Here is a 23,359-nt window from a genome sequence, read left to right on the forward strand (position 1 = left end):
TTATTCATTTTGACCAGAGAGAGAGAGAGTCAAAGAGGAAGAGTGAGAAAGCAAGCCACCAGGTCCAGGACTTGAACACGATTGGCCATGTGGGAGTCCAGCATCCTAATGACCACACTACCTGCCAGTCTCTAAAAAATATAATTCTTAAAAATGCAAAAATCTTAATTAAAATTTAACTAAATTAGCTAAAAACATTCTGAATGCCATGATACCAAACTGAGGATTACAGTTAAGGGAAGGAATGGAAATGTCTTCTATACTCAGATCATAAGTAGTTCTTGGTATATACAGTAAGTCTTATGACATCTGTTTATTTTCCATGTAGCCCAGACATATACTTGCAATCACTCCTGGATTTCCTACACTTATTTCACACTCAAAAAGTTGCAAGCTAGCCCATCATGCCTTTCCTCTCTTCTTTTGTCCAGAAATATTCCACTTGTAATATTCCCTATTTTCCCTTCTACAGTAGTTGCTTGATGTCAGTGTCTGTATATTTTTCTACCAAGCTCTGCTTGGTACAGAGCTCAGTGACTGCTGACTAAACAAACAGGAGGAAGTACAGAAAGAAGAGAAGGAAGGAAGGAAGAAAGGAGTGAACAATTATTCTGTTCGTTGCCTCAAGTATAAAATTAGAGTGTTTTTTTTTAATTGCCTAAATTAGGACCAGCAGTTGGCATAATGGTTACATTGCTGGCCTCTCATGTAGTCAACTAAAGTTCGAGTCCCAGACCCAATAGCTTAAAACTCACGCTGGGTACGTTTATGTGCATATCCAGAAGGAGGAGAAGGGATGATTTCTCGCTTTCTGTCTTGCTGTCTCTGTCTCTCTGGCAAGCGCATGTGCCCTATAGCAAAAATATCTCTTAAAAAATTAGAAGATTCTTGCTCTTTTTAGTATTAAATTAATTAAAATAAGTAAAAATAACACAAAATTTACCATCTGTAACATATTATTCACACTTTTATTCCTCTCTGTTTCCTCCTTTCTTGGTTTTCAAATAATGGAATTAGAGCACTAAGAAATATGGAAGAAACTCAGCCCTGACTTCTAGGTGAATGTGCAACATTAAAAGCACACAAGGGAATAAGCTATCTTGTCACTAGAACATGCTCTTCCCTGGGGGTGAGGTACAACTGCTTAACAGCTGCCCATTAACACATTTCGAGGCTGAAAGCAAAGATGCATCTTAACTCTATCAGAAACTGTGGAGGGAATCTTGTCTGGCAGAAAAAACTAAAATGGAATCTAGCCAACAAACTAGAGTATACACCCTTTCTAATCCAAATGGCAACTTCTAATGATCACAAATAGAAAGATTTTTCTTGATAATATTCAAATAGTATCAGAATGTGTACTGATAATTATAGGAAAGGAAAAATATGATACTTAATTCTTTTTTAAATAATTATTTTATTTAACTTTATTTATTTTAATTTGACCAGAGTGAGAGAAAGAGAGAGAGAGAGAGAGAGAGAGAAGGAAAGTGAGTAAGCAAGCTGCCGGGTCCAGCAATTGAACTGTGGTCAGCCATGTGCGAGTCCAGCGGCCTTAGCCATCATGCCACCTGCCTACTCTTGATAATTAACTCTTATTATTCCCACTGAAAATAGATTCCAATGTCTTTTATCATTATTATTTAATTTTAAAATTTATTATAATAATAATTATTTTATATTTTCTATAGGGCTCACCAGAGAGAGAGAGAGAGAGAAGGCCTCCAGGCCCAGCACTCAAACTATGGTCAGACACATGGGAGTCCAGTGCCCTAACCACCACGCCACCTGCCAGACCCTTATTATTATTTATTAAGTTCTAATAAAAAAGCATGAGCTTTGCAATAGAGTCCAGGTTCAAGTTGCACTAACTAGTTACGTGTCCTCAGCAAGTCATTTGACAGCTATGAATTTTCTCATTTGTGCAGTGATGATAGTATCCTCACTAACAGGACTATTACGGTAATGAAGTTAAGCACATAACGTACGTAAAGGCCTAGCATGGCAAATGACACATAATAGGTCCGTGATCTTGACTTAGATGAAGATTCCTTAGATATGACACCAAAAGCATGATTCATAAATGAAAATCTCTTACACCTCAATAATAAGACAATGCGGTTTTAAAAATGCACAAAAGATTTGAACTAAGTAGTATTTCATCAAAGAAATTATACAAATGGACAATATGGCCAATGATAAGATGCTCAATATCATCAGTTTCTGGAGAAACACAAATTAAAAACAAATGAGTATCAGGGCCAGTAGGTGGCTTAGTGGTTAAGGTGCTGGAGTCCCACATGGCAGGTCCCAAACCCCGTGGCTTGAAAATCACGCCAGGCATATGTGTATGCATGCCCAAAATCCCAAGAGGAGAATGGAGGAGAAGGGGTTGTGGCATGGCCGTCCCCCCAGGGGGTTATTTCTCACTTTCCCTCTATCTGTGTCTCACTGTCTCCCTCTCTCCAGTAAGCACATGTGCCCTCTGGCAAAAACCTAAAAAGAAAAAAAAAATCAAATATCACTTCACCTTTGCTAGGATGGCCCCTATTGTGTATCTTTGTAGGGGCCAGCAGGTATCACAGAGGTTAAGGCTCAGGATCCCTCATGACTAACTCTATGGTTCAAGTCCTAGGCCCAGTGACTGGAAATCACACCGAGCGCTTGTGTGTGCATACCCAAAATTCTGAGAGAAGAATAGAGAAGGGATTGCTGTGTGGCTATCCTCCTGGGGATACTTTCTCACTTTCCCTCTCTCTCTCTCTCTTCTCTCTCTCTCTCTGTCGCTGGTGAGCACATGTACCCTATGGCAAAGAAAAAAAAAGAAAAGAAAAGAAAAGAAAGGGGGAAAAGACACACAGTAATGAGAGTTGGCAAAGATAACAATGCAACCATTTGGAAAAGTTTGGTAGGAATGGTAGGTAGCTTTCTAAAATGCTCCCAAGTATTAATACCTCTTCTTCCTAGTAGTCATACCTTGGAATGCAGGCTGGACCTAGGTGATTTGCTTCTAATTATCAGAATGTAGCAAAAGTGTTGAGATGTGTGATTAGGTTATAAGAGTATGACTTCTATCTTGTTTACAGTCTATCTGACTTGGGTGCTTCTGGGGTGCTTCTCTGAAGAAGTGAGTTAGAGAGCCTGAATGGCCAGGACTGAAGGTAATGACTGGCCCACCTCCAGTGAGAAAATGAGGTCCTCAGAAACTGAATCCTAATGACAACCTCATGGGTGAGTTTGGGATAATTTGTTACATAGCAATTGATAATTAATACAGGCAGTTTCTTATCAAATTAAACATAAATTGACCTTACAATCCAACAATTCCACTGCTAGGAATGAACTCAAAAGAAAACCTATGTTCACATAAAAGCTTGTACATAAATTTTCATAGCAGCATTATTCATAATAGCCAGAGATTCAGACAGCATGAATGTCTATCAAGGGGTGAATTTTGATAAAATGTTACTGATATAAATAGGATACTATTTAGAAATTTCAAAAAACAAACTACTGATACATGCAGCAACATGGATAAACTTCAGAAACATTATGCTAAACAAAAGAGTCAGAAGCTAGGACAGGCAGGTGGCGTGGTGGTTAAGTGCACTAGACTCCCACATAGTTGACTGCAGTTTGAATCCCAGACCTGGAGGCTTGCTTTCTCACTTTCTCTCTCTTTCTCTCTGTCCCTCTCTGGTCAAATTAAAATAAACAAAGTTAAATAAAATAATTCTTAAAAAAAAAAAAGAGTCAGAAGCAAAAGGCTACATGTTATATTATTTCATTTATATGAAATGCCCAGAAGCAGTAAATCTTCAGAAACAAATTAGATTAGTGGTTGTTTGGGATTGACTGACGGTAAGAATGAGGATTGACTGCAAATAGGTCCAAGGGGTGTTTTTGGAGTGACAGAAATGTTCTAAAACATGGTGATATTTGCCCAGCTCTGCAAATTTACTGAAAAATTATTTAACTGAATTCTTAAAGATACGTAAAGTATAACCAAACTAAGGCTGTTTTAAAAAGAAGTAGTCCATATTAATAAAACAGAACAAAACCAAAACTGTTAGCTACCCTATATTGACTCTGTCACAAAAGGGGAGAGTTCAGTTATCCATTCACCATTGACTACAAGGATTGTGACAAGCCTAGTTCTGAGCTATGATTAATTCTGTATGGTGAATCCTCATAATACTATCTGTAACTACTTTTGGGCCTGTGCTATTTATTTCATGATTTTTTTTTTTTCATGAAATAACAGGTTCAAAAAACACAAGGTGCACCTGGTACTTGGCGGGAGGAAAGGAGGCTAAAATAATCAATCGTAAAAGCATTGGCCTGATAGGACATCTCCCACACTTAGCCATTTTATTTATTTTTTTATTATTTATTTAATTTTTTTTTGGAGAGGTTTTTGCTATAGGGCGCATGCGCTTACCAGACAGACAGAGAGAGACATAGAGACAGAAAGTGAGAAATCACCCCCCAGGGGGGATGGTCACACCGCAATCCCTTCTCCTCCATTCTCCTCTCGGGATCTTGGGCACGCACGCACACGCGCCCGGCGTGAGTTTTAAGCCACTGGGTCCGGGACACGAACCGCGGTCGACTACGTGGGAGTCCAGCGACATAGCCATTACGCTAACTGCTGGTTCCCACTTAGCCGTTTTATTAATAGCTTCAGACAAATACCTAACCACTACTTTTTGCACTCTTTCTAAATTGTGCTAAAATCCACAAGGATCCAGATTTTCCAACTGTATTACTTACCGTATTTCGTGCTTTTGTGGACTATGCTGTGCCCCTTTCTACTCTGTTAATAACTGAGCTTGCTTTACTAGGGCTGTGGTTATTAGTTAGGTAATGAGCACTATTGCTAACCCACAAGGCAGCAGTGATATAAATGCTCATGGGAAAGTCCTATGAGGGTTCACTTAGGGATGTGAGAGCTTAGTTCTCTCCTGAGACAAAAGAAGAAAATATTTATCTCTTCTACGGAGTCTAAGAGAGAAAACTAGTACAACCTGAAGGACCAGAACCTGAAAAATCAAGCGGATGATAAGGAACAGGTCATAAGCCAGAGATAGTTCTGAGCTCCAAGCAATGAAAAGAGAGAATAATAAAGGGCCATTTGGTTGTCCAAATTTTGGCCACAAGCCTGGAATGACGTAAGAGAAGTTAATGAAGAGCCTTTCCTATTTTCCCTAGGACAGCTGTGAACTTCCTTGAGGAGTAACAAAGGATAAAAAAGCCATGGCTGGGATTTCTGCTTCTGTAGACACAGGTGCAGAAAAGGCTGGTTCTAACAAATCTTGTCAATGTCTTTAATGCCACCAGACTGACAAAAATAGTGAAATACCAATCATGACCTCATTTTTACTTATTCAGTTGACATAATTAACAAATCTATTAAGGGTAAGGTCACAATTTATTTTACTTATTAAACCACAAGTCTCCATATGTTACTGTTTAGACAGCATCATCCACTGCAAAATATAGTTTCAAGACTGTCGTTCCAGCAACCTCAAGTCTAGACCCAACTGCAGTCGGTTAAAACAGATTTCAACCAGGCAGCTAAATGAGAAAACATCTGGACCTAGCAGTCAGAATGAGAAAGGTCACATGTTAAATCCACATAATCTTGTTTATTGGTGTTTGAAGGTTATACACCAAGGGCTGGATTACCAGGGTCTTTCTTAGGCCAGGCTGTGACATCTTCATTCATCTGCTGTGTGAGCATGACACTTTAAAATTCACAGATTTACAACTACTGTGTTGTTAGTTATTTCCAAATGTGATTTTCCTAATTCTGAGCTTGAATACTATGTCGACCTATCCCTAGACTGCTGATTAAATGCTGGAAGGAACCATATAAAAGAATTATCAGGGCTAGAAGATGCCTAGTCTTTTAAAAACTGTTTTCTTAATTTCCATACAGCATTTTTCTACAGATGAAACACATGCAACTTTCCCATCAAAATTAATTTTCCATAATTCACATATGTATTTTAAAGAATTATTAATTTTATTTATTATTATTATTATTCAGTTTGACCAGAGGAAGACAGAGAGAGAGAGAGAGAGAGGGATAGAAAGCAAACTGCCAGGTCTGGGACTCAAACTGCAATCGGCCATGTGGGAGTCCAGCACCTTAACCACCAGGCCACCTGCAGGCCCAAATGTATATTATTTTATATACAAACAGAATTGAACCAAAAATGTTTATATTGGAAGCAATTCCACAGATTAGTAGATAAGACACTATTACAAAAATGGCAAAGTCAAAAGCCTTGAGACCTTATATACTTTGGTCAGATCTTTTTAACCTTTTCTGGGTTGTTGACCTCTTTGGGAACTGTACTCAGCCTAGAAAAATGTATACATTTCCATAAGCAAAATTTCTTTACTATCAACAGATTTCTCAAGTTCTGAGGTCTCAGATTGAGAATCTTTGCCTTCGCTTTAAATAGGCTCAGGCCTAAGCCAAAGGTGCTTCTATGCTACACTCTGTATACTTTATGTGATAGTCATTGGCATTCAAATTTTTTGATCAAGTGCCCTCAAAATAATTTTGAAAAATTATGTTTTTCCCTTAAAGATAGTGGACATTAAGCAGAGAATAATTTGACATCTACAATTTTTTATACATTTGATTTTTTAAATTTAATTTTTGTTTTTCAGTTTTTTTTGCTATAGGGTGCATGTGCTTGCTGGCAAGAGACAGAGAAAGAGAGAAAATGAGGAGGGATGGCCATGCAACAACCCCTTCTCCTCCACTCTCCTGTCAGGATTTTGGGCACACACATGCACGCAACCAGGGTGATTTTCAAACTGTTGTGTTTGGAACTCAGACTGCAAAGCTGGCCATGTGAGCCAGTGCCTTAACCTCTATATCACCTGTTGGCCCCAAATTTAAATATTTTAAAACAAAAATATAGTGGGACCAGCAGATGGCATAATGGCTACATTGCTGGACTCTCATGTAGTCCACGGCAGTTCAATTCCCAGACCCAGTGGCTTAAACTCACATCGGGTGCGTGTGTGTGCGTGCCCAAGATCCCAAGAGGAGAATGGAGGAGAAGGGATTGCGGTGTGGCCATCCCCCCTGGGGGGTGATCTCTCGCTTTCTGTCTCTCTGTCTCTCCTTGTCTTTCTGGCAAGCGCACACACCCTATAGCAAAAACCTCTCAAAACAAAAACAACATAGTATATGTTTACTGTTAATCATGATGGTATAAATTGTTACCATCCTGTTTCAAATAAATATTAGTCGTCTGATTTGCTCCATCATAAATTTAAAAACACGTAGTTATTTTTGGTACCATGGATGCTGTGTCAAAAAATTTCTTCTGGAATAAATTATCATTAAAATTATTAGCATGGGATTGATTAAAACAATAGAAGTATATTATAATTCTTGATCAGTAATTATCAAATATAAAAGGTAAAATTTATTAATGGGGTCAGGTGGTGGTGCAATGGTAATGCAACTGGACCTACATGGGAAAGGTTCTGGATTAGTGTCCTGGGGGTTTCCCTGAGCATGCTGGGCAAACGTGTGTGTGCCCATGATCTGAGCTAGCTGAGACTGGGGAGTGAGTGGATGCAGCCGTAAGTATTACTGGGGATCTCTCTCTTATGAAAATCAATAAATAAATAAATGTTTTAAAAAGGTAAAATTTATTTTACAGAGAAGGGAGGGACTCACTTATAAAAGTTTAATTAAAGAAATTAACTGATCCTTTTATGGCATCTTAAAAGGACTTAGACCTTAGGATGGATGAGAGACGTTCCTTTCTTTTTTTATAAATTATTGTTATCTTTAAAAATTTGCCAGAGGACACATAAGCTTGCTGGAGAGAAAGGAAAGCAAGAAAGCACTCCTCACGGGGCATGGTCATGTGCAGCCCTTGTCTTCCATCTCTCTATCCTGTTATGATTTGGGGCATACACGCACATGCACCAGCAGTCTGGGACTTGAATTGTGCAGTGGGGCATGTGGGACACAGTTGCCTTAATAACCACCAAGCCCTGGACTGCTCATTCCTTTGTTTCATGAAGTGAAGAAGGACCACTGTGACAGGTGAGTGGGAAAAAAGAACTTCAGTGGCAATAACCTTCTGGGGCAGGTCAGTTCTATGAAAAGAGCATACTAAATTTGAGTACCTAGAAATAGATTCTTTAAGAAAAAAAAAAAAAAGAAAAGAAAAGAATTACTGGGACCAGCAGATGGCGTAAAGGTTATATCGCTGGATTCCCATGTAGTCGACTGCGGTTTGAGTCCTGGACCTGGTGGCTTAAACACATTGGGTGTGTGTGTGTGTGTGTGTGCGTGCCCAAGTTCCCAAGAGGAGAATGGCAGAGAAGGGATTGCAGCATGGCCATTCCCCCCGGGGGTGATTTCTTGCTTTCTGTCTCTCTTGTCTCTCTGTGTCTTTCTGGTGAGCGTACGTGCCCTCTAGCAAAGACCTTTCAAAAAAATTATTTATTTAATTTTAATCCAGGACTCAAACAGCAGTCAACTATGTGGGAGTCCAGCACCCTTAACCATGATGCCACCTGCCGGCTCCTATTATTATTATTTTTTAATTTGCTATAGAGCATGTGTGCTCACCAGAGAGAGAGAAGAAAAGTGAGAAAACAAGCCATTAGGTCAGAGATTCGCACCACAGTCAGCCATGTGGGAGTCCAGTGCCTCAACCACCATGCCACCTGCTGGCCCAAAAACCCATTCTCTCTCTCTCTTTTTACATTTATTTATTTATTTATTTTCTTAAGAATCCTTTTATTTAACTTTATTTTCCAGTTTGATCTGTCGGGGGCTGGGGGGAGTGAGAAAGCAAGCCACTAGGTCCAGGACTTGAACTGCAGTTGGCCATGTGGGAGTCCAGTGCCTTTAGCCAACATGCCACCTACATTGTCCTCCCACTGCTGATTCTCTTAAAATGATCCACACTTGAGGCTAGCAAATGGCATAGACGTTAACATCACTGGACTCCAACATGGTCAACCGAGTTGGCTTGAAACTCACAATGGCGTGTGCATGCATATCCAAGATCCCAGGAGGAGAATAGAGGAGAAAGGATTGTGGCATGGCCATCCCCAAACCACAGGGGATTTCTTACTTTCCCTCTCACTGTCTTTGTCTCTCCCTCTCTCTCCAGCAAGTGCATGCGCCTTATGGCAAAAACATATTTAAAAAAGTGATATACACTCATGTAATCTTTGGAAAGTCTTTTCAGTGTTTGAAGAACACAGCTTAAAAAGTACTTACATGCTCTTCTTCACTTTAATTAGTCAACCAACAATTATTTAGTGAGCACTTATGAACAATGCAGAGATGAATGGGTGGACAGATGGATAAATACTGAGCATTTACTATATGCTCACACCTTTGGCATGTGGAAAAAAAAAAGAATACAATTTAAAGGACTGCCCCTGTCATATCTTTGGGACACAACAAGGTCCAGTAAGCCACTACCACAACACAACCTGTATAAACTTGGTTCTAACAGTGATTGCCTCATTAGCTCTCCTTCCCTTCTCAGACAGGAGCAAGCTAAAGTTCTTGCTTGGAGTAGGAGTAACTGCCTCATGATCATTTTGGACTTTGTAAGTTCAATGCATGGTCAATTGCATCCGATCTAAACATCACTTTGCCTTTTGTAACAGTATATACCACAAACTTCTATATTTCATTAACTTGGAAATACCATTATCCCCACTTTGATAAGGTAAAATTTCTGGATCAAATCTACTGTGTTGTACAGAGATCTCATGGACTCTTCATCTCCAACACTATTCTCCTTCAAGAAAATTCAAAATCAAAGATAAAAACAAAGACCCCTCTGGGCTGACAAATTACAGAAAATGACAACCTCATGAGCCAGGATGGAATTTGGTTTGGTCCTTGGTCCAGTAATGTGGTGGTAAAGCTTACCTGCCAACTTAGGTTATGGAAAGGGCTTATTTGTAGCATTTGCTGATTTCAGTGGTATAAACATTCCACTATGGCCAATTTCAAGCTTCTGATGTAAAGTCAGCCAACTCACAAAATTCTTGAAATTTTCATAAGCAACCATGGGCAAGCTCTGGCACAAAGCTGGGACTCCTCATTTTTCCCTCAGTAGGATCTGGTTATCAAACTGCACCAAGATACACAATGGCCCAGGCGCCATGCTTTGTGCCAAATTTCATTTTAGCAGCAGAACTCACTTGGCAAGAGAGGGTGCTATGAGTTAGCAGGCACATACGGGTGTTTCACATGCTCCGTTAACCCAAATGGAAGAAGGCACAATTCTTCTTTGGCAGAGGCAAATATCTTGTTCACTGTGCTATGTAACTGGGTTTTTAAAAAAATGTAATAATCCAGAGATGTTTTTTGTTAAAAAGATTCCAGGAGAGATGTCTTGGTTTTATCTCCAACAGAACTTACCCATTTGACACAGCAAAGGCTAGACAGCACTGCGCATTGTGAGCATTTACAGAAATCCCCTGTGAGTGAACTTCTGCAGCAATGCACTGCTGATTTTGTAAGATAACCCCTGCATCCCATGAGTGATAGGTCTTGATCTGGGCTTGAGAGATGTAATATTTTGATAAAAAACGGCACTTCCTTTTGAAGCATATATTTGCGTGTGCTGAGCAGTACCGCTGGAACCTCAGTGAGCGCCCAGGCGAGGCTGACTCGGTCTGTCCTAGCTCCCTCCAGCCACCCTCCTTCACACATCTAAATCTAGCAGTAATTAGCATCCATAAACCACAAATGTGGCTTGTTTTTTTGCCCCTTTCAAAACATCAAAGTAGTTTGTACTGCTTATAAGCACAAAAACTTGTATACCTCAAAAGGCACTGAAACTACGCCATGAAAAACTATGGAAGATGGGAAGAATTATATTTTTCAGCAAGCTTTTTAATTAAAGTCCGTTTTTTTTTTTTTTTTTAATCTAAGCATTTAACACAGCGCAAAGTGTCTCAATGGAGAAAATTTAAGGCCTTTCAAAAGGTTATCAAATTCCATTTTTCTCACAAAACCAGGCAAGACTCAAAACTTTAAGAAGACATATGTAATTAAATAAATACTGGTAAGTCATCACTGCATGGCTAATTAAGAAGAAATCTATTTCATGATGGATGTAAAGCATAGTTGATACTCAGTGTCAAGACAGGAGATGAAGGGTGTAGTGCACTGAGTAGCGTCCCTGACTGCAAGCTCAGTGAGACTTTATTTGGAAGTAGGGTCACTGCAGTGTAATTAGATAAGATGGGGTGACCCTGGATTAATGTGGGCCTTAAGTTCAGTGACTGGTGTCCTTCTAGGAGGAGAGCACGTACAGAGACACACACGGGGAAGAAGGTGAGGTGATGATGGAGGCAGAGAGATTGCAGTGATATTGCCACAAGTCAAAGAACACCAAAGACTGCTGGGAACTACCAGGAGCTGGAAAGAGGCAAAAAAGGATTTTTCCCTGGAGGCTTTAGAGGGAATGTGGTTCTGTCCATGCCTTGGTTTTGAAATTCTAGCCTCCAGAACTGTGAGAAAATAAATTTCTGTTGTTTTAAGCAGACCAGTTTGGGCTGAAAACCTGGGAAACCACTGCAAAGGGTAACTGTGCAACTTAGGCAGAGTAAACAGCTGACGTGGATGGATATCGAGTACATCGTGTACTTTCTGCCCCAGAACAGCTAGTGCAAACAAGAAGATGGTGGCTGATGGGGGCTGCATAACAGTGGGGAGCAGTAGCATGTTACGTGCTGGGGGTTGGTTGCCAAACTTATATTACCTAATTATTCAAACAGAAAAAACAAGACTATTAGTAAATGCAGGCAGAATTACAGCCTTACTATAAGCTCATGAAGGAGCCTTCCTTCCATTTCCTAGGTGGGAAATGGCAAAGATGGGAACCCAGTTGCAGAAGAAGAAGGACTGAAACAAAAAGCTGTGAAGGTGCTGCTTCCGTCATTCTCCCCTTCCCTCCACATGCCACCATCTCATGTCTCATCTCTACACAGATATATCTCTGAGGACATTAACGGTAAATACAATAAAAGTAAGATGGAGAGGGGCTTTGTATGACATTGAAGCGGCTGAGAAGTCTGTTGGCAAGTCTTGAGATGCCACCCAAAGGAAAAAGTGGTTCTGAGAAAGCGGGAGAAGCGTCTGAGAGTAATAGTGCTGACAAGAAGGCTCAGGGTCCCACAGGTGGTGGCAACGCAGTAAAGGTCAGACATTCTATGAGAAAAACACAGCAAAATTATGGAAGCCATGGAAATATTAAAGTCTGGAATGAGAATCAATGAAGTGGCCACACAATACAGTGAAGAGAAAGCTAGGCAAGGGGGTGACTTGGGTTGGATAACCAGAGGGTCCATGGTAGGACTATTTCTTTCTTTCTTTCTTTTTTTTTTTTGAGAGGTTATTTTATTTTATTTATTTATTTTTTTGCTATAGGGTGCATGTGCTCGCCAGACAGACAGAGAGAGACAGAGAGATAGAAAGCGAGAAATCACCCCCAAGGGAGGATGGCCACGCCGCAATCCCTCCTCCTCCATTCTCCTCTTGGGATCTTGGGCACGCACGCACATGCGCCCGGCGTGAGTTTTAAGCCACCAGGTCCAGGATGCGAACCGTGGTCGACTACATGGGAGTCCAGCAACATAGTCATGACGCTAATTGCTGGTCCCATGGTGGGACCATTTTTAGGAGCAACATTTCCCTTCCCTGTCAGTGGGATGGATAAGCCGGTATTTATAGACTTGCCAGTTAAGACAAAATTTGTATATCACATAATTATGGTTGAAGGAAGAAAATAAAATCGTGTGAAAGATTGAATAACTTGTTTAAAAAGTAAAATGTATTTTTATTTTATTCAGGCTTTTTATTTTATTGTGTTCATCCATGATCACAGGCTGAACATAAGTAATAGAGATACTCTTTCTTACGTTATAATACTGCTTCAACTTCTCTTTTCATGTCACAGTATCTCACTGATACACAGTATCTCAATGCAAGAGGAAGGTCCTGATATTCTTTGTATTCAGCAAAATACCCAGCATTCATTGGATACTAAACAAAAATCTCAATTTATTCGAGAATCTCTGGGTTATTTCCTACCTAAGATCTGTGTAAAGAGAGTTGAGGTTCACTAGGAAGAGGGGAAATCACCCTTGTTCATAGAAGTCAATAACCAGGCTAGAAGATGAACTCTGGACCTCTTCATTGCTTGTGCTTTTTAATCCAGTTAGATTCTACCACTTCAGGGACCAGCAGATGGCATAGTGATTATGTTGTTGAACTCTTCACATGGTCGACTGCGGTTCAAGTCCCAGACCCAGCAGCTTGAAATTCATGCCAGGTGTATATGTATGTATGCCCAAAATCCCAAAAGGAGAGTGGAGGAGAAGGGATTTCAGTGTGGTCATCCCCCCGGGGGGGCTGATTTCTCACTTTCTGTCTCTCAGGCGAGTGCCTCATGCTAAACAAAACTGTCTCTCGAAAAAAAATTCTACCATTTCATAGGTAAGTATTTTTAGAAAGACATAAGTGCAAGCTATTAGGGCTCTTTTCTTTTTTCTTCCAAAAAGTGCATAATGTAATGAGGTGAAAGCTTGTCATGCACAAATAATTCCAGATAGAATATAATTTGTTGCTTAAACAAGTACTAAGTGAACATACTCAAAGATTTCAGTTCTAAAACTTCACTGGTGGAGCTGGACTAGTGGAAGAAGACTCATAGTGGAAGCAGAGCATTTGCCTGTTAGAGTTACATTTTTAGGAATAAAGATGTAAACCAACTAAATGGTACACATTTGATTTTATTCTTGTCTAACTAACTTACATAAATTGTAGCAGTATACAGCTCTATCAACTATATTTATGTGTCACTAACAAAGGCATTATTGATATATGTATATATATTTATAAATTATTTTATCCTATTTTATTTAATTAATTTATTTATCTTAATTTAACCAGAAAGGGAAAAAGTAAGCGAGAGACAGAGAAAGAGGGAAAATGAGGAAGCAACCCACCAGAAAAAAAAAAGAAAAAAGAAAAAGAAAAGAAAAGAAAGCAACCGCCAGGTCTAGAACTCGAACTGCAGTTGGCCATGTGGGAGCCCAGCGGCTTTAACCACCATGCCACCTGCTGGCCCCAGTGATATATATTTTTCAAATTGAGTTCCCACTGAAGCCCTTTCAACAGGGCCAAAAACCACAGAGGCCTATAATCTGTTGTATGGATTCCTAAAAAGGTGCTATACCATTTGGGTTTTTTAAATATTTATTTTACATATTGTCTGGCTATTTATATAACCCATGGCCTAGTGGCTAAGGAAGCTGGATCCAATATGGCAAACTGTGGGCTGAATTGCAGCCCTATTGACTTGAAAAACATGCACAGGGTGGGGTCAGCAGATGGCATAGGGGTTATGTTGCTGGATTCCCATGTGGCTGATCACTGTTCCAGTCTTGGCCCTTGTGGCTTGAGAGTCATGCCAGGCATGTGTGTGTGCAAGCCCAAGATCTCAGTATGAGAATGGAGGAGAAGGAATTGTGGTGTGGGGGGAGTGACTTCCTGGGGGGAGTGACTTCTTACTTTCTCTCTCACTGTCTCTGTCTCTCACTAATGAGCACATGGGTCCTAAGACAAAAACCTCTTAAAAAAAAAAAAAAGAAAGAAATCCAAAAAACATGCACAGGGCATGTGTGCATTCATATCTAAAATCCTGACTAGATGAAGAAATGGGTTGGGGCTTGGCCATGCCCCACTAGAGGGGTGCTTTCTCTGTCCTCCTCTTTGGAGAATGCATGTGCCTTCTGGCAAATAAAAAAAAAAAAAAAGAAAGAAAAGAAAAAAGAAAAAAACAATTCCTACTGTCAAATGGAAATTATTTGGTTTCTTCTTTATGTTTGAGTACTTAATCTATTTTTATCCTCAGCTATCTGAAAACATCAAACTCACAGGCTACTTCTGAGCCTAGAGCACATTTACAATACAAATGACAAGATCCCAGACCAACAGCTGTACAGGGATCACGGTTTCAAGCACAAACTTAATACCTACCAGAACTTAGAAACCTTAACTCAGAAAAACAAAAGCCAAGAGCACAGATACCACATGCTTCATTCTGAGTGTGACTCCATGGATGTCACCTTCAAGAAGTTGCATGAAGCTGATACGACACCATATGCCTTTCCTCAGCACAAATGACCACATCCTGTGCCAGGCAGCATTTTTCTGTCTCTGTGGTTAAAAACTGGTACAAATTAATGTATAGCTCGGCAGAGTTGGAATGTTAGTTGAAGCTGTGATTTGAATCTCAGAAGTTTTAGACAAAGAACTCTATTTATTGGTTCCTTAAGAAACCTAAGACAAAAGAAACAGATCTCAAGACACTAATCTTTTCCTCCCTTAAGAAGCACATATATGCACACATAAAATTAACCCAGGGCTTTCATTTAGTCACTCGACAAATATTTATTACACATCTACTATGGGCCAGGTACTCTTCTAGGTGCTACAAATACCTAGCAGTGAAACAGACAGCTCAAGATCCTAGTTAATGAAGAGTGGGAGGAGAGCTATGGTAAACAAACAAAACTCTAAAATTATCTGTAGGAAGTGTCATGCAGAGAATTAAAATAGGATACTGTGTTAAAATAGTGACCAGGTTGTCAGGAAAAGCCTGTCTAAAGAAATGACATTTAAGATATGAGTGACATCCATAAAACAATAGTCAATAGATTTATCAACATAAATATTAGCATTGAATGTAAGCAATGTCAATATAGTGCTCAAAATTCACATAAAAGCCTGATCATGGGTTTTACATATGCTAACAAAAATGCTAGGTTAATTAACAAGAAAATGGAGAAGGGAGAGTTGGAGAAGACTGGACTCATCAAGGAGGACATGTAAAATGAATGATTAAGAAATACAGTGAATCATCGAATGCAGTGTGCACACCTGTAATCCTAGCTAATTGGGAGGCCAGAGCTGAGGACTGCAACACAGGGAGACCCTGTCAAAAATGCCTACTCTCTCCCTCCTCTCACCCTTTCTCTTCCTCCCTTGCCCCCTGCTTGTCTCCTTTCACCTCCCATAAAGGGAAAAAAGAAAGAAAGAAGGTGAATAAAGGAAACCTGATGGGGTGAAACAAAGAAGAAAATAAAAGGGGAGAGTCAAGGGACTCATTCCCAGCAGGGTAAAATTCTCAGCAGGGTGATGGTTATTTAAAAATGCAATAAATAAACAGACATTGATGGGGTTGAAGTAAAGATTATAATAGAGCGCTACTGAAGGTCAGGCGGATCAAAGGTACCTGCTGCTTGTGGCCCTAGAATGAAGGGTCCCAAACAAGCTCACTCTATTGCAGTTTTAGAAAAAAAAAAAATTAAAGCCAGAAAGTAAAGATTACAATTACAAATATAATCTGAAATCTCCTGGGACAATAATCAGGCAGATTAATCATGATAAAGATTAGCAAATGGGCCAAGGTCCCTTGGCTTGACCACACACTACAGACCCAGAAGCCTTTTGCATAGGAAGGGGTAAAGTGGACATGGGATAGAGAAGAAACGTTTCTAGGACTCCTCCACACAGGAGCCTCATACACAATGGTACCAAAAATTATTGGTGAAACCCTAAAAGAGGCTTAAATTAGACTGAGAGAATATAGAAATGTAAGAGTGTCAGGATTAAGGTAGAGGTTTAGATGAACACAGGAACATTTAAACAGCTTTACGTGAAAAGACTGTCTCCTTTATCTGAAGGTTTTATGGGGATGGATGTTACATCTGACAAGGGAATACCTCTACCTAGTAAAACAAAAATCAGTTGAGGAAATCCAAACAGAGGCTACTGTTAGAAATGTAAGGGTTGATAGGATTAAGGTGAAAGTTTGGAGGAAAACTGGCATGTTTAAAGTAGTTACATCTATTTTACATGAATGTATTATGGGAGGGGTATGATGTCTGTCTGGGACACTGTTTCTGCAGATCAAAAAGCATGTAAACCTGCCCTTCAATGTTAATTACACATGTTAAATGAGAACAAATAAGATTGGCTGAGTCCACACAGTGGACCGAGAGAAGCCAGAGTGTGGTGTGGACATGTTCTCTGTCACAGCTCTATGTGGAGTGTAGATTAGGGCTTATGGCAGAAGCCTGCAAGTAGTTCCTAGGGGCAACTGGGACTCTGGACTAGAGAATTTCCATTTGGAGGGCAATTACTAGCTTGCTATTGGACATTAATCGAAACCAACTATTACTGAAAGATGGAAATTATTCTTAAAACCTAAAATACTAATGATATCTTGAGTGACATCAGAGAACTGTTGTAATGGGGAGGAAATGCCTAGTACAGCTCCATGTTGAAATGGAAATGGTTTCTACAGGACTATGCTATTTTGGGAATGCAAGGAGGAGATACTTAGGAGCAAGAAACTCCTTTCCCCTAGGACTGACCTTCGTTCAAACTGTGTGAGGAGCTGCTGGATTCTATCCCCACTTGCAAAATTCCCTATATATTAGCTCTTGACTGACAAAAAAAAATTTGCTGCTTGGCTTGTGGATGGCAGTTCTAAGGTAAATGGACCACATCCTGTTTGGAAGACCATCACTGGATTAAAGAAGGTAAAAACAAATCAGCAAGGTGGGCTGAATTATCTGCCATTTTCCTAGCAGTGATAGAAGAATTGACAATGAAAAAGGATGTTTCAGTTTCTACTGATTTGAGAGCCTGGCCATATGGTAGGGCAGGGGGCAATGGAAACTGGGTCTATCAGGATTCTCAAAGGGAGCAAAGCCCTGTGGAAATCACTATGGGAATGTGAGGGATGCATTAAAGTAGCATGTGTCCATGCACAGCAAAAGCCCTCTCCCCTGCCAGATTAGGAAGGTAATTGGAACCAATGAGTGGATATCACACTGTGTTTGCTTGAGGTGGCCACCAAGTCCATGATACGAGTGGACACGGGTGCTTCATCAATGCAGAAGATAGGCTGCCTCTGTACATACTCCTCTTGCCCTCTCTAAGACAAAAAAAGCCAAGAAACTGTTTGCTTACCAACAAGAAAGACAGAAACTGCAGATGGGTATGGGATTCCCCCAAGGAAGGTTCTGCACATAGCTGGAGAGTGGATTGTATGGAAGAGCTGATCCTGGTAGTCCAGAGGCTACAAATGGTTTTTGTTTTTATTTAGAATTTTTCCTTTGTTTATGACAGAACGTGTGTGTGTGTGTGCACACGTGACAGTGAGAAGGGGAGAGAGAACTGAGCACTCTCCACAGGTTCTAAACACACTGCAGTCCTCTTCCTTCAGTCTTCAGCCAGTCAGATCCTAGACACTTACATGTGTGCCCACCATGTTTCAGGCTGACCTGACCAGGGACCACATGGGAGACATCATGTAGGATCTGGCTTCTCTTAAGCAGCACATTACTGTTATGCCATGGCCTTGTTTGCTTGTTTTTAAAGTTTATTTATTTCTTCTCAGAGCAAAAGAGAAAGAGAGTGAGTGTGTGTCTTCATGCCACAATCTACCCCCCCGCCTCAGCCAGCCCAGATCTCCAGCACATGCATGCCTGACAGGTACATGGAAGACTTGGAACATGAAACCAGGACCTTCCCATGTGAGCCTAGCATTGCGGACCAGTGTGTACATTTATATCACCAGCTGGCACCTACAAAGTAGTTTTGACAAGAATCAATACTGACTCCGGACTGGGCTTTGCATAACTGGTGGTAGATAGAAATGGTTGGAGTATCATAAAAGAACCAGAACATAAGATAATGAATTTGGACCACCAAACCACATTTCTTCAGACCAAAGAACACTATTTGTAGTCCATAGTGTCAAACAATGGACAAAGAGATATCCTCCTTACATTAATAGTTTTATAGAGAATTGGAGCAGGCAACTGAAACACTGGTGGTTTAAAGCTAGGTGAGATATAATCATGAAGAACTGGTTTATGCAGTTTTCACAAGTGTGTACTCACACTCAACATGAGCTAAAGGAGTGTACCCGCTAAGTACATCTCCTGGTGGATTAGAGAGAGGGGTTGGGGAGGATGCTGGTTTGACTATATAGTTCTCAAGGAGAGGATGCTAGCATGATTACCTTTCTTTTTCCTTCCACACATCACTTCTCTTTCCTACCAAATGTGGTGGTCACAAGGACCAGGGCGGCAATGACAAGTGCCAGAAACAGAGATTACACTGTGCAAGAAATAGTAACTACAGTTTTAAAACTTTATGTCAGAATAACTACGGGCCCAAGGAGGCATCCTGTGTCTCCACCCCCATCTGGTAAAATTGGGGTTGGCAGTGAATGCAGCTATATTGCCCAGTGGTAGCATCAGCTTACTGGTTCTGCACCTGTGTGACCCTATGCTGTATGTATGGGAGTGGACTGAGGAGGAGGTCCTTGCTACCTGCAATCTAGACCATTGCAGTACTGAACCGAATGTTCCTTACGAAAGTTTGGGTATAAATGGCGAGAAGGGATAGTTGAGTGTAAAGGAATGAATACACAGGTTATGTTACAAGTTCTGTGAGTCATCCTACCAAATCATTGAGCCTGGGGACAGGAGCTGTGGAAATCCTTGACTTTGTAGCCAAGTTAAACAGAAGTGGAGGGGATCTAGAGACGTGGTACTTGAGACTGATGTCAAGTGGGGGCAGTCTTGTGGGACTGCATCCTTAACCTGCGGGATCTGTGCTCACTCCAGGAATCAGTATCAGAACTGAATTGAATTGAACAGTTGGACACTCAGTTATCATCTGAATTGGAGAATTAGTTGCTGGCATTGTAAAACACTATGGACAAACTTACTACAATAAATGTGCATTATTTTCATAATGGGAAAGAATAAAAACTTTTTTAGTTAAGTTAATATAATATGAAAACCAAATAAGCACCTGAAATTCTCAAAAGTTGCTGATAGCCTATAGCAAACTAAAACAATGCAAATATCTGTGAAATGAACAACGTGAAATCACTCCTAATGAAGCCTACAAATGCAAAATTTTCCTTGGAGAGCTGATTTCTTTTTCATCCTAGGTCTTAACCATCTCTGTAAGCACTGGTTTTTAGCCTGTTCACTATGGCTCACCTCCCATATCTTCATCTTCATTGGTTGGGCCTTCCGCATTGTCCACATTTTCTATTTCGTGAGATTTGGTTATGTCGTAGTCATTCAAAACTGCTGGACTTTCTAAAAAACAAAAAGTTTTTGGTATGCAGTCCACTTTAGAAGATTTCTATAAGTATGTATTAATTTAATTTTCAGCTTCACACAATTCCTTGGCGATAGACAATATCCCCTTCACATATACTCAAGAGAGATATATGTCGGAACTCTTGGGGTTCAGAAGTATGACCAGGATTCATGTACCTTTCCATGACATGCAACTTTCTTGAATATTTATTTCACCCAAATTAAAATGCACTCGTGTTCTTTCTGGACAGAAATCTCTCTTCTTTTGGTAGGATGCCATTTATTCATGACCCATAAGTATTAACTTGTAGTGATAAGAAATACTGAGCTGGTCAGCCAAGTATAAAATCTGTGATTCAGAGGCCCTGAAAATGTGCTCACCATGGACTCAGTTTTTGACTGATGAATACCTAAAGTTTCTAACTTCTGCATGTTATAACATGTACTCTATGAGCTCTAAGATACTGTTCTAAACAGTGGGGCAGTTTTCTCAAGCCTAAAGTGACTAAAATACAGTGCACACTTGAACAATTAAGATGAGATTCAGGTTCAATTAATATATGAACTTTATACTTCCCAGTAACACAAAAGGGCATGTAAGTGATGAATTTTGTAATATAAAGTTTGATTCAAACAAACCGAGTTAATTTATGGAAACAATATAAATTATTATTATTATTTTTTTGGAGAGATTTTTGCTATAGGGCGCGTGTGCTCACCAGACAGACAGAGAGAGACAGAGGGACAGAAAGCGAGAAATCACCCCCAGGGGGGATGGTCACGCCGCAATCCCTTCTCCTCCCTTCTCCTCTCAGGATCTTGGGCACGCACGCACATGCACCTGGCGTGAGTTTTAAGCCACCAGGTCTGGGACACAAACCGCGGTCGACTACGTGGGAGTCCAGCGACATAGCCATTACAACTGCTGGTTCCCGTGGAAATGATATAAATTATTTTTTAAAAATAAGTCACTTTATGCCCCCAGGTTTGGCGGTGAAGGAGCTGAAATGAACCAGATGCTGTTTGAACTACATTAAACATTTTAAAATTCAAAAAAAAAAAAAGTCACTTTAAATGTTTATATTGGGTCATCTAAAAAGTCATTTTGCATAGGAAAACAGAAAAATATGTCATGACTTTTCTGATGATCCAATAGTTTATTCTAGAGCAGAAGTCAGCAAATTATGGCCCAAGAGCCAAATCTGACCACGGCTTGTTTCTCTATGGCTCTCAGTAATAGGAATGGTTCTTACATTCTAATTTTATTATTATTTTTTAGGTTCTTGCCATAGGCTGTGTGTGCTCACTGGAGAGAAACAGAGAAACAGCAAGGGGGGAAAGCGAGGGATCATTCCCGGGAGGGATGATCATGTGGCAATCCCTTTCCCTCCACTCTCCTCTTAGGAGAATGCACATGTGTCTGGCACAATGTGATTTTTAAGCTGCTAAGTCCAGGACTCGAAACCCAGCTGGCCATGTGGGAGTCCAGCACTTAAACCACCATGCCACCTGCTGGCCTCAGTTTTTACATTTTACAGTGTAGGAAAAAATACAACAAAGAATAAGTGATGGGTGGGGCTGGATGGTGGTAGAGTGCTAGAACACAACTCTGGGAGGCATACCGACAATGGAAGGTTGCCAGTTTGCCCCAGAGACTTCCCTAAGTATACCAGGCAAGCATGTGTCCATGACCCAGGCTGACTAAAGCTGGGGGTAGATCACAGTGTCGAGAACCTGATGGGGTGTATCTCTCTCTCTCTCAGAATAAATAAATAAACTTAAAAAAAAAAGAATATGTGACAAAGACCATATATAGCTTGAAAAGCCTGAATTATTTACTATCTAGACCTTTACAAGAAGTTTGCTGAGGGACCAGTAGTTGGCGTAATGGTTATGTTGCTGAACTCCCATGTAGCCTGCTGCAGTTCAAGTCCCAGACCTGGTGGCTTAAACTCATACTGGGTGCGTGTGCATGCATGCCCAAGATCCCAAGAGGAGAATGGAGGAGAAGGGATTGCAGCATGGCCTTCTCCCCTAGGGGGTGATTTCTCGCTTTCTATCTCTCTGTCTCTCTGTCTTTCTGGTGAGCGCACGCACCCTATAGCAAAAACTGCTCCAAAAAAAAAAATATATATATACATATATGTATACATACACGTGTCTACATATATATATATATATGTATGTGTGTGTATATGTGTATGTGTATGTGTGTGTGTGTATATATATATATATATATATATATAAAACAAGAAGTTTACTGACCACTCTTCCAGAGTGTCTATCCAAACCAACCTGCTGAAAATTTTTAAGTGGAGGGAAATAAACCCCTCAGTGATCAACATTTTATAGGGTTTAGTTTGGTGCTACAATGCTAAGGAACTTACATAATTTAAATAAATGTTCTTCTTTTTTGTTAATCAGAAAGAAAAGACCAGTTTTTTTTTGTTTTTTTTTTTTTTTTTGACTTTTCAGAAAAGCTGTTTTTATTTCATACATAACATGTGCACATGCAGGGGAAAGACAGGGAGAAACAATGATAGAGAAAGTGAAAAATCAACCCCTGGGGGAGATGGTCATGCTGCAATCCCTTCTCCTCCATTCTCCTTTTGGGATTTTGGGCACATATGTAAATGTACCTAGCATGGTTTTCAAGTGGCCAGGTCTGGGACTCAAACCACAGTCAACTAACTGAGAGTCTGGCTCCTTAACCGCCACACTACATACTGGCTCTGAGACAACCAAATTTTATTTTATTTATTTTACTTTATGTTTTTTGACAACCACATATTTTTTAAAGAATTATTTATTTATTTAATTCCATTTGTTATTCTTATTATTCATTTTTTGAGAGAGATTTTTGCTATACGGCTTGTGCACTTGCTGGATAGATAGAGAGGGACAGAGAGACAGAAAATGAGAAATCACCCCCCAGGGGGCACGGTCAAACCACAGTCCATTGTCCTCTTGGGATTTTGGGCATGCATGGACACACTCCTGGCTTGAGGTTTTTAAGCCACCAGGTCAGGGCTTGAACTGTGGTCAACTATGTGGGAGTCCAGTGATACAACCATTATGCCATCTGCTGACCCTACATTTGTTATTATTATTTTTTTAAGTTGACCAGAGAAGG

The 23,359-nt window shown here is 40.2% G+C and overlaps 1 protein-coding gene across 2 annotated transcripts in view; it reads right to left on the reverse strand.

Moving 5' to 3' along the window:
• IKZF3 (IKAROS family zinc finger 3) overlaps nucleotides 1-23,359 on the reverse strand; it is a 109,310-nt gene that overhangs the window by 46,797 nt on the left and 39,154 nt on the right. For both annotated transcript variants that reach the window (XM_006155907.3, XM_006155906.3), the window contains exon 3: nucleotides 20,122-20,223. In XM_006155907.3, coding sequence (XP_006155969.1) covers nucleotides 20,122-20,223 — 102 coding nt within the window. The remainder of the gene's footprint in view (nucleotides 1-20,121; nucleotides 20,224-23,359) is intronic.

Source organism: Tupaia chinensis, unplaced genomic scaffold (genome assembly GCF_000334495.1).
Source record: "Tupaia chinensis unplaced genomic scaffold, TupChi_1.0 Scaffold000477_1, whole genome shotgun sequence".
Classification (NCBI taxonomy): Eukaryota; Metazoa; Chordata; class Mammalia; order Scandentia; family Tupaiidae; genus Tupaia; species Tupaia belangeri.